This window comes from Paramisgurnus dabryanus, chromosome 18, assembly GCF_030506205.2.
Source record: "Paramisgurnus dabryanus chromosome 18, PD_genome_1.1, whole genome shotgun sequence".
Classification (NCBI taxonomy): Eukaryota; Metazoa; Chordata; class Actinopteri; order Cypriniformes; family Cobitidae; genus Paramisgurnus; species Paramisgurnus dabryanus.
In genome coordinates, this window is record NC_133354.1 from 12,017,036 (window position 1) to 12,032,516 (window position 15,481).

The window sequence follows — 15,481 nt, forward strand, 5'->3', positions numbered from 1 at the left end:
GGTTCCAGTTACACAAAATTAATTATTATGGTGCAAACTAATTTTTTTTTTAATTTCCTCATATGTGGACATCCAGGTCTTAGGAGGTTAAAACGGTTACATAATTCCAATCACAAGAATTTCAGCTTTTCAAAGATATGTGACATGTTTAGCTTTTTATTTTTGCATTGTTGTATTTGATAAAGTTTTCTGTCACAAAATGCAGTGTCCCTCCTACGGTACACTGGAATTTTAAATGCGCTCTAAGCAAAACTGTGTGATGTCACTTCTTGTTTACGTTCGAAGTGTTGTCAAACAAAACGGAGCGTAGCTAGCTCCTCCCCCTCCCTTACGTGCTTTCTGAAAGAGTCAGGAACGTGCCCAACCCCCACTCCCAAATCTTTCTTGTCGTTTATTGGCTGGAACACTTTGTTGTGTTTCGTGGTGGCTGGTTTGACCACTTTGTTTTTGTTGCAGTTTGTGGAGATTGGGCTGTCTACAGAGACCGCGTTTTTACAGTGTGTTCAGGGGACAGGCAGCTAGCAGATAGTGAGGAGATGTTAACTGTATAAACAAAAAATGTTTTATGGCCTAAAACGTGTGAATTCGCTTAGAATACCTTTAAGGGGTAGCAATAGTTCACCCAAAAATGAAAATTCTGTTGTCATTTTGTCATCCTCATGTTGTTCTAAACCTGTATGAATGTATTTTTTCTGATGAACACAAAAGAAGATATTTTGATAAATTATGGTAAGCACACAGCTGATTGTAACCATTGACTTCCATAGTAGGAGAAACAAATCTGATGGAATTCAATGGGTACCGTCAACTGTGTGCTTACCATCATTTATTAAAATATCTTATTCATCATTTATTAAAATACTTCCATAATATTAGTTTTCCTACTATGGAAGTCAATGGTTACGGCAACTGTGTGCTTACCATCATTTATAAAAAAACAGATTCTTTTGTGTTCAGCAAAATAAAAATAAAAAAACATATACAGGCTTATAACAACACGAATGTGAGTAAATGATGACAGTGTTTTCATTTTTGGGTGAAGTATCCCTTCAATGCTACGTACACACCAAACGCAGGGCATCGAGTAACTCGCTCTAGATTACTCGCGGGATTTAACTTTGTGTCATGCAAATTTTTCCTGTAGTTGAATATTTTAAAGAGCGTATTTTCGCAGCAAACGCGCTGCCCATTTTGCGTCATCCACATCCCCCCACGCAAGGACGCATCTGATCGTGCCTTTGCATTGACAAATCGTTGAACTTGCGTTTGGTGTGTATGCCCCATAAGGTTTTGTGGTCCAGGGTCACATTTATGAATCTTTGTTAATATTAGCTAATGTTAATACTAGTTTATTGTTCATTAACTAATGTTAACAATTTGAACTTGACTTTAATTTATTAGTAAATGGTGAAATTAACACAAACTTCAATCAATGAAATGCTGTTTAAGTATTGTTCATACAAGTAGTTAGATTATGTTAACTAATGCATTAAATAATGTTAACAAATACAACCTTATTGTAAAGCGTTAACCATATATTTTTTCCATATATCTCAATTGGCGACATATTTGATCCTCATTAAAGAGAAATCACAATTTCATTTGCTGAATTGTTCCTATCCAAAGTCTCACTTTTTGTGCACCATAGGTCTGAATAACAATTATTAGGATTTTTTATTAAACCAAAAAATCTTGAACGTTTATGCTCCTAAATTGACACGACACAATCACAGTATAGCTGCTTGCTTTTACCCAGCCACTAGTGCAGATTACTACAGTGTGTGCTTTGTGTCCTAAGGAGAGGGCTATTAATAGTGCCATTCCAAGATTGTGTTCTCTATCTCCCTCCTCCTTCTCTTTTCCATTAACTTCTTTCCTCACGTGATTCCAGACTGTTTGGAGGGCAGATAAATCCCCCATCGTTTTGTCAGACCATCAAACACTAGAGTCATATTCCAAATTTATTTATCCTCTATTTTCTCCATCAGTGTCCCTCAACCCATGGCTACAGTAACCAAGTGGCGTTACCCCCGAACCTTCTCTGGTTTCTTTAGGCACAGCCATTTTGATGGGAGGGTTAGGTCACCGATCCGGTCGCCCTCTCATGCGTCCATAAACAAGAATCTAGAGGCAAGGTGGCGTCTAAGGAGGCAGACCCCCTAAAAAACACAGTCGCTCGCCGCAGGAGAAGGATCAAGATGAATGAAAGAGATGCAAGAGAGTATGTGCGTGAGAATGTAGTTAAAGTCACTAATAGAAACATCTCCTGCTGTTTGTGTCGTTTTTTTCTTCCTGCCTGCTCAAAACGCATCGTAATGAGAAAGTCGACGCAGGGTTTTGACCGGTTATGCGAATCAGTGTAAAAGGTAAAGCGCTGTGGTGTTCATTTCGCCGCTCAGCTGCAGGAGAGATGTTAATATTCTCGCTCTAAATGTTTTACACCTGACAATGACATCCGTATGTAAATCCTCCGGGGACTGTTGTCTTCACAGGGAGAGATTCAGACATCTTTTTAGTGCAAATCTGTGACCTACTTAAACATGGTTAAGTGCAGGAGAAAACTTTTATCTTCAGCTGGGTCTAGCATATGGTCATGTCATCATGAGGAAGTGTGTCTAGGCTGAAAGGATACGAACACCGCTGTGCTGAAGTCTCTGTCAAGCTGTCTCAACCAGCTGATATATCAATTTTTTTGTGTGTGTGGTGTTTTTATACATTTTATGAGTGTGTGTGTGCATGCATATGTGCAATCCTTGAGAATCGAACCCATGGCCTTGTTGAAGCTAGTGCTTAGCTTTAGCAGTTGAACTACAGGAAAGCGCTATGTTTGTATCTTTCTAGCTCCAGTTAAGTCATTTTTAATACTCATTAGTTGAGTTTGTATTATTTTTATTGAACTTGAGTGCTTAACCTATCAGGTTACAGCATTCAGCCACATTTAGACTGATCAGCTCTTCATGTGTTGTCATTGCTTTATACGGTCATCATCCCTCTCCACGCTATAATGAGGTTGTCGCAGAGTAAATTCTCGCACTTCAAGCTACAGATCTGGCCCGGGGCGGTCCTTTCTGTTCAGCGGGGAGAGAATTTCACACACTGTGAAACTTACCTAAGTTTTGGAATTTGTAGTGTGCAGGGGGAAAGGTTTATCCCCAGACATGGCAAATGATAAATTCATGGTCAAAACAGTAATGCTGCATTTACACCAGCCGCGGTAGAGGCTGCAAGCGCGGGTGATGTTAAGTCAATGCAAAGACACGATTACATGCGAATTTACACGTAGCGTTAACCAATCAGAACCTTGCTGTAGTAGTGATGTGATAACAGTAAGCGAGCGGAGTGGCGGAGTCTCTGCAGAGTCCCAGAAGCCCCTCCCATGACGCAAATTTCACACGCGGATGAAGCGAGTGAACTCAAATGTTCCAGCGTCCAACTACGCATGAATAGCGCATTTTTGCCGCCCCTACCGTGGCTGGTGTAAACGCAACATAAAGATTTACTTAAAGGGGACATGTCACAATAATTTTTTAAGATGTCAAATCTTTGGTGTCCCCAGAGCACATATATGAAGTCTTTGCTCAAAATACCATATAGATAATTTATTATAACATGTTAAAATTGCCACTTTTTAGGTGTGTGTGTCCTTTAAAATGCAAATGAGCGGATAAAGTGCAAACACTGATCACGATGGTGGTTTGTTGCAATTCAAACTCAATTGTGCTGTCAATAATTTTTTCTCTCTCTCTTTCTCTATTAACCAAATGGCAGTGCCGTGGTTGGATAGTGCAGATTAAGGGGTGGTATTATTATAATAAAATCCCCTTATGACATCATAAGGAGAGCCAAATTTCAATGACCAAATTTTTCACGTGCTTGCAGAGAGTGGTTTAGCAAAACTAATGCCTGGCTCACACTACAGGATTTTTTAAATCCTGGCAGATTATGAAATCTGGTTGCAGCACACAAATAAGGAGAATCTTGTCAGATATTCTTCTCTCAAATCTTAAACATGCCCACACTACAGGAATTTAAAATCCTAGTGCATCACACACTAAAGGATATTATTAGGATTATCTTGCCAGAGCAAGCACTTCACGTCACCTCAGGAGAAGAGTATATAAAGGAATGAAGATTATGATACATTTATTATGATTTCTTTGTAAATATTTACAAAGTAGCAGATTTCATTTTGAAACCTAGGCGATTTCTCCTCCTCAGCTCTTGTTTATGGCAATGATCATGATATGTTTTAAGGATGTGTTATGCAGGCAGTGTTTGAATGCATACTGTAGATGTGTGCACAATCTAGCACCAACTCAGGTCTAGTCCTTATGCAAGATTTATTTAAATTTAAACATCTATTTAAAAACATATTTTAAATATAATTGGCTAGCCTATATATCACTTTTTTTTTTTTTTTTTGCACATTTAGGAGTTACTATTAAGTGATGTATGCTATTTCTATCAATGCTCTGTTTTCCTGTTTCTTCCTAACAGGAATATTATTGTAGGTTTATAAGCATTGCTGCTAAATGACTTATGCTTGGTTAAACTCTATTTTGCACTGTTGTTTGCATTATTTAATTCCACTGTATATATACTGCTCTGCAGTGATATTATTTTTAGCTATATACTATGTAAATTCTATTTTTCTTGTTTATTCTTCTGAGGCTACTGGTCTTTGAGAGCTTCTAAACAAATTTCATTATAGTTTTATTATGACAGTAAAGTTTCTATTTTATTCTAATCTATTCTATCTTGCAGTGTAATGTCTAGTGTTAAATTCAGTATTTACATTACCAATGGTTCTGGACAAATATGTAATTTATTGTGAAACGTTGTAAGTCTGGATATGAGGCGCATCAGATTCACAAGTGTGCGGTGTTTCAGCAATCAGTTTCTTTGCGTTTGTGGAGCACGTCACAAAAAAGAACTGAAAATCGTCATATCAATTTAAATTCGTTTTGTTAATATGCCAATTATTTAATTGCAACATATTTCGTGTATGCCTATTTATTTTATTAAATTTCCTCTATACACAGAATAGCTGCAGGTGCGTGATGTGACTGACCATCATCATGTTCTGTTGTTTTTAAGATATTTTAGATAATGTTTATAAAAGAGTGAACAACGTAAATCAAGCGAGGAATTCATTTCGATATTTTAAATCGCCTGTCTGCCCCAACAAGCTGCAGTTGTGGCGGAATGAAAGTAGAATGAAACATTAACTTCCACAAACTATTTCTCCGGCTGCGCTGTCTACCCGTACTGCAGCTTGTTTCGCGGTCCCGAAAGCTGTCAATCATCTCCGTCTCTCATTGATTATTGTGAAAGTACTGACGTAATTATGCGGATTTAAAATCCTAAATATCAAACTTGTTTGATAAGATCGGGGCGGCCCCGATTTGCTTGAGAGCATATCGCAAGGTGTAAGTTTAGCATTTTAAACGTCTCACATTACAGGATAATCTGGGCCGAACTTCGGAGCCGATCAAGGTCCATTGCCCGATTTTCCCTCGGATTCTCGGGAGGGGAAAATCGGGGTAAATTCGGCCCGATTATCCTGTGGTGTGAGCCAGGCATAAGTTACTGGGTTGATCTTTTTCAGATTTTCTAGGTTAATAGAAGCACTAAACATTATAGGACTTAAACATGGAAAAAGTCAGATGTTTTCATGCCATGGCCCCTTTAAGCATTTATGATACAGTAGCAAATTGCATTGGTGGTGGTTGAGGAGAATCCCCCATTCATATGTAAAGCGCTTTGAGTGCTGCAGAAAAGCGCTTTATAAATGTAACAAATTATTATTATTATTATTATTAGTAGTAGTAGTATTAGTAGTAGTAGTAGTAGTAGTAGTAAATTTATACAGTCATACAACGACTGAAAGTCGAGGGCGTACAGAACATGTCATGTTTTTTGCGGTTAGAGGCCTACATAACCCCATCTTATGTATATTTGTATTTTTAAAAATGTATTACGCTGTTACACACGAGAAAGGTTTTAGCGCTGGCAGGAAGGCTATTGAGTTTGTTTGGGCTAAATCAGATTTCCAAATGGTTTTTTTTTACAAGCACCATGCGCATGCATTAATTGCTCACTGTTGAGTTGGACTCTGCTGCCATGGTAACCGCTGTAGGCTCAGTTGCCGAGCGCAGTATCGGTCCAGCTGCTCCTGCTGCGATGATGCTGTCCTGTCTGTCCTCCCCATGTCAACATGATGAGTACATGCATGCATCTCACTTATTACAGATGAGCTGCAGCTACCATCTTGGATATGGTCATGAATCTGAACAGTTTGCATCCTACAGTTTTACAAATGTATTAGACATGAAAAGTTAAAGAAAGTGGAAATGATTGACTGCGTTTTCTTTTTCTCTAGGCAAGCCAACTCGGAGTATACAGGGCCTTTGTGGACAATTACGAACTTGCCGTAGAGACTGCTGAGAAATGCTGTCAGGCGAACACGCAGTTCGCCGAAATCTCTGAGGTAACATCTAGTGAACCGCTTGGGGGCCTGTTATTGTAATCCAAGAGCAGATACATCCACCCTAATTCCCACGTTAGTTATTATTGTATATATACTAGCCTTTAAATGGGTAGAACTTAGGAATATCCTACATTATCAAGTCCGGCTTGATGAATTGGACCGAGGTTGAAGTGTGAAGTGAAATGAAAGCCTTGGCAACGGCTCATGGTTGGGTCCTACATCCAGCCCACCATCAAGGAAGTCACGTCCAGCTTTATGCATGCCTATACCTGCTGCTCTTCTCTTAGGGGTGCGTCACTTCGGGGATATAAAACTGATGCTTCGCCCTTTTCAGAGTTCAGCAGGAGTTTTTTGCTATAGTAAATGTTATAAGGAAAGTGTGCCTGGAACAAAATGATACTCGCCTCATCCACCGTTGTCATGCCAACTACTATTTCCTTTTGTAAAATAGATATACCTCCTGCCTAACACGAGGAAAGTGAACATTAAGATAATTGTTTGTTCACACTGGTGTGTAGAAGTACTGATAACACATATTAATACAGTGTAGTGGGGGAGGACATTTTCTAGTGAGTGCTTGAGCTTATTGCCGCTGGTGTAAAGCTAACAATAGGAAGCGTTTAATTGTATTGCTTATGTAGATGAAATGAAATGTGACAGACTAATTTATTCGTTTAGTCTGTCAGCACAAATATAGAGCCACCGAAAGGGATTCTTTATAAGCACGGAAAAGACAAGAGGGAGAAGCAGTGGGAAAATATATATACAGGAAACTAACAAAACAATTACTTTTTAATGTAACCGTAAGCTTTGTGTGTGTTATGCACCATAGTGTAGGGGAGACTGGGGCACAACCTAACGCTTTTTGATTTTGGCTCAATCATTAAAAAAATATTTGAGTTTGATGAATTATATTTTTACATAAGCAACACACACATCTCTGCTACAAATGAACATTTGAAGTTTGTTTCTAGTACTTACCATTCTTGGACAATTACACCAAACATGACAGAAGTGCAAACGTTACAACTTACCCCATAGGTGGGGTTAATTGTAACAGGCAGGGGGTTAGTTGTAACACTTGCTTAAAATTAAGTTTGCAGGCAAATATTTCCATACTATTTTGTCTATATACTTGTAGTGGATATTGATTATATATCTGTCTATAATAGACAGGTATCCACACTGTATTCATTCATCCAGCCCTTTTCTAACAATAGTTCAATTATTAATGGATACAAATGTCTAAATGTGTGAGAAAAAGCAGCCCAATTATGACAAAACATTTTTTATATGTGACCCAGTCTGTAATAACCATACTACAGGTTCAAAATCAAATTCTGAGATAATGAGCATCAAAGTCTGATTTTAGTCATTAATTTAATTTCATTATGATTTCGATCTTTGATGTGACCTTATTCAATCAATATTAAAGATATGAACAAAAATACATTTGACACACGCTTTTTGATAAGACAGGCACATTTATTTTGTTGGAAGCCAGCAATCATTCGGGTGTAGCCTATTTAAAACAATGGCAAGAATTACGCTAAGGTTAGTTGTAACACAGCGTAACGATTAACCCCGCTTGGTCAAAATATTTTCAAGCCCACTAAAAAAGTTGCTAAGAACTTCAGACATATTTCAAAACAATGCTATGTTTTAGTCAACAAGACACTGATTAATATGGCATAGGATTGGATTTGGTATCTTACACACCAAACATATGATGAAAAAAAACCTGTGTTAGTTTTTGCCCCGCGCACCCATACCCTTTACAGATCTAATACGGCTTATGCTCAGTAAAACACAAGACTTGTGATGCTTCAGGTGTAATTTGCATTGTTCAGAATAAATGTGAAGCCTATGAACATCAGTTCAGTTTAATTATTTATGTAGCGCTTTTTCAAGTGGAAATTGATTCAGAGACGCTTTACACATAAAGAAATGTCAGTACATTTTATATATTTGTATGTATTAATTAACTTGGCTGGATAGGACAACATCTGCAGTAATACAAGAAAAACTAATGCCACTGAGGATTGGTGTTAGATTACAGTTACACTAGGCCTCTATGAAAGTGTGCAAGTCATCCAGTACCTTTTCATTGATCCAGAATTGTCTCTGATATCACCACAGAGTCTCAAGGTCAGGAGCAGCAAGGAGTGCAAGGACCTGACTGCCAAATACTCACTGGAAGGTAAGAAACAACAATATCCTTTGCTTTCTATTATTACTACATATATTTTATATCCAGATGTGTACTTGTATATTGTAACTCATACACACACGTCATATTTATTTAAAGTATAACTGTTGCACATTTTGCTCATAGCATGTTATGTCTTTTCTCCTTTTAAAATCAGTTGCATTAAAACCCTTGAGTGGGTGGATTAGATAAGGTTTCAAACATCGGCATTTACGCCTGCGGTATGAAAGTGGCTCTTGTGAATAATCGCCCACTGTGTGTGTGTGTGTGTGTGTGTGCTTGTGTTCTCTTCTGTCTTGTCTCTGCCAGCTCTTCTCTATAAACCCGTGGACAGAGTGACCCGGAGTACCCTTGTTTTACATGTGAGTCACCTGTAGTTTATCACAACATGTTCTTAAAGCATTTTTTCAATGTGTCTCAGCTAAGGCAAGCATTAGGAAGGGCGCACTCATATTAGGCATATTAGGCGATTGTCCCACTCCCCCAGAAGCACGCAGTCACACTGTACATTTATAAATTCGAGCACGCTTCATCATTAAGATGTGATTGTTTTTAAGAAAACAGGAAGTTAAGTGCTCTCTTAACACTGGAGGCTATCATAGTGTTAAAGGGGACATAAAAATCTGACTTTTTCCATGTTTAATTGCTATAGTTGGGGTCGCCAGTGCTTCTATCAACCTAGAAAACATGATAAAGAACAACCCTTAGTTTTGGTAAATCATTCTCTGCAAGCATGTGAAAAAATGGGTCATTGAAATTTGGCTCCCATTGTGATGTCAGAAGGGGATTTTATTATAATAATCTAACCACGACACTGCAGTTTAGTTCAGAGATCAGCTCATTTCCATTTTAAAAGACACACCCAAAACGGCACATTTATGCTCACACCTACACCTAAATTATCTAAATGGTATTTTGAGCTAAGACTTTACATACATACTCTATGGACACCAACGACTCATTTTAAATCTTAATAAAGTCTTGTGAACTGTCCCCTTTAAGTCTGTGTATTTTATTCTGAATCATTTGTGGTGTGATGACACACTGCCCTCTCACATGCCTATCATATGGCTTAGTCGATTTATCACTTGTGGCGCTCAGACATTCACTTAACCCTGTCTGAGCGGGCATCAGAAGGTTTTTACAAAGGCAGATGAAGGGGAGTGGTCACACAATTAACGCCTTGCCTTTAAACATTGCTCTTGTGCAATTTGCGAGCCCTAGTAAACCATGCCCAAGCCCACCCCTCTAGTCAAAAGAAGCTGCTTTGGGGACCAAACGTGCTCGGACGCAGTTTGGTTTGGATAATGTAAGTGCACCTAAATACTAATACTTATGCTGATCTTAAGAGTTACACATCAATGTGCAGCTCATCCCATAGCATTTGTGAGATGGACATAATTAATGCAGCATGTTGAGGAAAGGTACTGTAGGTTAGCATTGCTGTTCTAGTCTTCCTGATAGTCTTCATTATACACTTACAGTAATCCTAGTTCATGTAGCTCAATTGGTAGAGCATTGTATAACCAGCACAAAATGACCACGAATAATGTTAAAACCGCCATGTTTGTTTGCATGTTTTATACAGGATCTTCTGAAACACACACCCTCCAGTCATCCAGATTACCCTCTGCTACAGGACGCCCTCCGCATCTCGCAGAACTTCCTGTCCAGCATAAACGAAGAGAGCACACCTCGCCGGCAGTCCATGACAGTGAAAAAGGGAGAGGTGAACATCATGTTTTTGATAGAGCGTGTTTGTCAAATGCGTATTTTTAAAGGGCACCGAAATGTCAGATTTCTAGGTCACCCATCATGCATAAACGCTGAAGTCTATCAGGTCATGAGCTCCTATTAAGATTTATAGCCTACAAGGGGAATGCAGTATGACCGAAAATGAATAATTTTGTTATAAATGCACTTCTTTTAACAATAAGCTCCTCCTCCTCAGGATTCAGGGGTTCTCTTGATCTGTGTATTTATCTTCATCCCACATGCAAGATCACTCATAGGAGTGCTGCATGTCGGCTAGCCGCGGCCACTTATTTACTTACATTGACATTTAATTCCATTGCAGTGGTATAAACCTTCATAACATCAAGCCATTTAGGCAACCATATTCATTCCTCTCAATGCCCCACAAATGAGGTTTACATTAGAAATAAAATTAGCATTTTGTTTTTTGTGCTCACCCTCCTAGATTTTAGATCTAGTAGGATTTATTTGTAATTATCTCTTCTGTATCTGCTTTCAAATCTCTTGAGTCATGATGATGTCATGGGTTACAAGAAGCAAGAAAGCTAAAACCTCACTGACCCTGGCAGAGGAGGGGAACATCATTAGATCACCCCCTCTTAAAGATGCGTTTGGTTTTAGTGTGGGCGGCTCTTTTCCAACCCCTTCATTCCAGCAGTATGATCTTTAGAAAAAGGCAAGTGAATTGTTGTATGATTGATGGAGAGCAGGGGTTGCGTGTAATTTGCCATAATGAGCCAACCACTCGCCATCTCATTGATTATTCATAACGGTGCATTATGTTGAAAGCAGGCTCCTCCTATACTGAACAAACAGCAAGGAGGTGGTTAGGGTTCTATACGCCCCTCCCTCCATCCCTTCCATCTCCCTTGGGTGACATGTGGACGGACCAAGCTGATCAAATATTGATGGTGTGTACATGAAAGAAGTCATGGAGATCAATGAGTTGTGGTGGAGGGGTATTGTCTTGTAGCCCAGTGTAAGGAAACACAAGCCTTTTGTTTATCAATCAAGCAAGATTTAATCACTTTTACAGTAGACGAATTGGTGAAAAATTTTTTTTTATTAGTGCTAATGTTCAGGCAATTTTGCTTTTATTACTGGTCATTTTTGGGGTTAGGGATTTGAACAAAACCTCTTCTTAAATCTGCATCCCTAAATATTATGTTATATCTGTAAATACACATAGACATAGAAATTACATGGATTCTTGTCACTTGAGCCAACAACCAATGCATAGCAAAGTCTTGGCAACCACTCAGAAAATGCTGGTAGTGTGCAAGAACAACTCCAGTTTACCCTCCTTTTAATCCCCATTCAGCCAAGGATTGTAAAGGAATTTCCAAAAAATTACATGATATTTAATCTAGCTCCTAATATTCATTTAGTTGGGCTGGAGGTGCATTTAGATGTATGTGTGGCTCCAAGTTTACCTGATGGATCCTGATGCCAATGAACAATGATCTCATTATTTAAGAGTAACTTCAGAACTCATATCAGTGGGCAGCCAGAAGCATTAGCATGATTGTTCAGGTCATGGTTGTGTTGGTTTAGCTAGAGCTTCTAGTGTTTCCCATGCTAGAGACTAAAGTTATGCTGGAGGTAAGGGAAGAGAGATTCGGGGTGACCCAAGAGGCCTTCACTAGCTGGGCCAAAGCCACTTAATTAAAATGCAAATGAAACCTCAGATTTCAGAAAGCAGCTTTTAGCATCTGCAACAAACACACACACAAAGCAATGCGTGTGGGATTTATATACAGCATCACCGCTCACTAGAGATTTAATGTAAGCGTGCACATGATGTATCTTCAGTGTATGTGCTCTGTGCAAAGACGCACACAACCATGGAGGCAATTTAAACAACCTAAATCCTGTAGATATACATTAGACATACATGCATAAGCAAACAGATAACCTCAGGCTACTTAAAGCCACCTGCTTTATTCTTCAGATACACACACATGCATCACACACTCATCTGATCACTTCACTACCTCTAGCACAGTCTGTTGAGAGTAGTATGTTTTTTTTTTGTAAACAAAGGAACAACACCACGCTACTTAAATGTTTAAGTTTAATCAACTTGTATTTACAAATGTATTATTGAGTCATATTACTAATAAACATATTTATATCAGAAATTCAGGCCCTATTTACATGAGAACGCTCGAGGGTGAAACCATAAAAATATTTCATAAAAATATATCGGATGTGCCTTTCGTTAACACGGCGACAGCGTTTTTGGGGCTTAAAAACGCAAAAAAGTGAAACCACCCTCCAGAGTGGAAATCTTAAAAACGCTCTACTGTTGCGTTCCTGTCTAAAGGGTAAAAACGCAAAAGTCTGATCACGGTGACCCTTGTCGCGTACGTGTTTACGTCACAGGCATGCGCCAGTTAAGGAAAATAACAACAAACAAGGAAGAAGGTTGTACGCAGGCGGGTGGAGTTGGTGTTGTTGTGTGTCAGTGCTTCACATTGCCACCTAGCCTCCTGGAGTGCATACTACATTGAATATCACATACTTTTGCGTCACCATATGCATGCAGATTCCCCCCCCCCAAAACGCTCGTATAAACGCGGAATAAAAAGTGATAATTCAACGCCTTTTTTGCGTTTTCTCTTTAGATTGTTTCCGTTTAAACGTAGCCTCAGAGTTACGTTACATGTCACTGTAAAGTCTTTGGGCCCTATCTTGCACCCAGTGCAATTGACTTTGTCAGTGACGCATGTATCATTTGTATTTTGCACAGGCGCACAGCGGGTTTTTCCCTCCACAGACGCACGTCGGCAAACTAGGGAATGAACTTGCGCTCCCTGGGCGGTTCTGCACAAAAAAGGAGGCGTGTTCCGGCGCAAACCATCCCTGATGCTATTTTGCAGTTTCAAAAAACAATTGCACTACTGACCAGAAAAAACTAATCTAAAGTCAGTGGCGCGTTGCACGTTGTTCATTATGCTATTTTAAGGGCGCATGCTTGACCATAATGTATAGCGTGCACAACGCGCACACACTTTGCTTATCTAATCTACACAGATGCAACAGTTATTTTTGCAAATCATAAATTGTTACAATAAAAATATTAACACATGAGATAAGGGAAATCATTGTGGTGAGCATTGTGGTGATAGTTTTTATTTATTTTGTGTGGCTGCGTTAAAAAACTATCATGCAAATAACGATTAAAATATTTTCATAAGTTTGTTGTGTGGCTGTATTACGTTTATTTTATGTAAATAATAATTAAAATGTTTTCATAAGAAACCTTAATGTATGTGAACTTGATTTGTAAGTGTACTTTGGGGTTGGACTGCTTGCGTTTCTTGGCTTTCAGCGGTGGATGCAGCGTTGTCCTCTGCTGGCGTCAGGTCCTGTGTAGAGGCAGATCCACCTCCCGTTACACGGCGTGCCCGATTTTTGCTGGCAAGCTTGGGATTCCCCCGTCTCCTGACATCATTGTAGCGCTTGCGGCGCAACGTCCTGGGGATGCCAGCGGATGAGACAATTGCGGCTTTTCCTCCCACGCCTGTTTAACCGACGCTTATTTGGGCGGGTTTCTCCCATCCCCATACAAAACAACTTCTCTGCCTTTGACTGCTCTTACAAGAACGTCGGTCTCCTCAGCTGTGAAGTGCTCCTGGCGTGCGCCTGGTAAACCCGTCATAATAATAGCAACCTGCCATGTAACTTGCGCACTTGCATTTAAAGGGAATGTTGGATGACGTTCTGATTGGTTTATTTGACGTTACGCCCAAACCACACCTATGAATAATGAACCTACTTCAGACCAACCCCTTATTGATTTGCGCCTGGCGTAAGAGTTATTTCTCCCGCCGGGAAAATAGCAACAGCGCCCAAGATCCGCCCACAAAGTCACTTGCGCTTTGCGCTTCACACTTGCGTTTCAGATCGTTAAAATAGGGCCCTTTATGTGTTTGCACTAATATTAAGACATGTTTGGGTGGGACATATGATACCTAAACATGATATTTTGTTTTTGTAAACAGCCATTACAGTTGCTATTTGTTTACTGTTTGTATCATAAACTTGCTGATCAGATGAAGATGTAATTAGGGGAGGGGCATTCTCATTCTAATGCCCATTTTATTGGACAAAATGAGTGAGTGCAGTTTGACTTTTAAGAATTGTTGGTCTATTACCGGAAGAGAAAGATTGTACATTTAAAATGCATTACTTGAAGTACATTTTGTGAATGTTTATGTGTACACTAGCGCATGATGACCTCAAATCTAATAGACATAACCCTGCTGCCACTAAATTTCAGTTTTTAAGAAGGATAAAAATGTACTGTACTCACACACACACCCTCACACACACACACAGTAATCTCCAGACACTGTGCAGTATTTTGTTCTGGTTGGCTGTGTGTCTGTGCTGGCTTAATTTTCAGTGGTTTCAGTCCAATTGTAGTGGGTGATTATGAGATATTGCCATTGTCATGTTTCTACTGGAGGCGAGCTGTTGGAAAATGTCATCTGATGTGCTGAGACAGCTCATTTGAGCGTCTTCTCTTTTATAGGGATGCAGAAAGCACATCATGTTCACATTAGAGAACAAGATACTATTGCTTTACTAATAAAATGCAGTGCAAGTGTTTGAGCAAGGGTTTTAAATACAAGAGCCCACCTTTTTGTTTTTGGATAGGTTTGAGCGTGTATTTGTGCGTGCGTGTCAGAGGTCCTTTTCTTATAAATGCAGTGAAATTGCTTTGGAAATGTCAGTCGTAAAGTCTGGTGTGTGCTGCTCTTTGAGTGAAAAAAAATTTGTTCATGTCATTGGGTGGTATATTTTATATTGTTATTAAATTAAATCATATATTTATTGTTTTCTGTGCAAGTCTAAATAACAATATTTTGCATACTTATTTGGAATACATGGATTTATTTCACCCATTTCACTCTACTATTGTGTCTGGTTGTTAATCTTTATTAAGATACATGTTAGGATAAAGGTGTCATTTTATAGGCCTATAAATAGGAAAGCAGATGAATGGGTAGGGACTTTTT

General features: G+C 39.1%; 1 protein-coding gene across 1 annotated transcript in view; it reads left to right on the forward strand.

Annotated features, from left to right (window-relative positions):
• The window catches only part of bcr (BCR activator of RhoGEF and GTPase), a 75,931-nt gene that overhangs the window by 45,758 nt on the left and 14,692 nt on the right, over window positions 1-15,481 (forward strand). Inside the window, exons 5-8 of the mRNA XM_065244182.1 lie at window positions 6,383-6,490; window positions 8,630-8,690; window positions 9,009-9,061; window positions 10,288-10,428. Coding sequence (XP_065100254.1) covers window positions 6,383-6,490; window positions 8,630-8,690; window positions 9,009-9,061; window positions 10,288-10,428 — 363 coding nt within the window. The remainder of the gene's footprint in view (window positions 1-6,382; window positions 6,491-8,629; window positions 8,691-9,008; window positions 9,062-10,287; window positions 10,429-15,481) is intronic.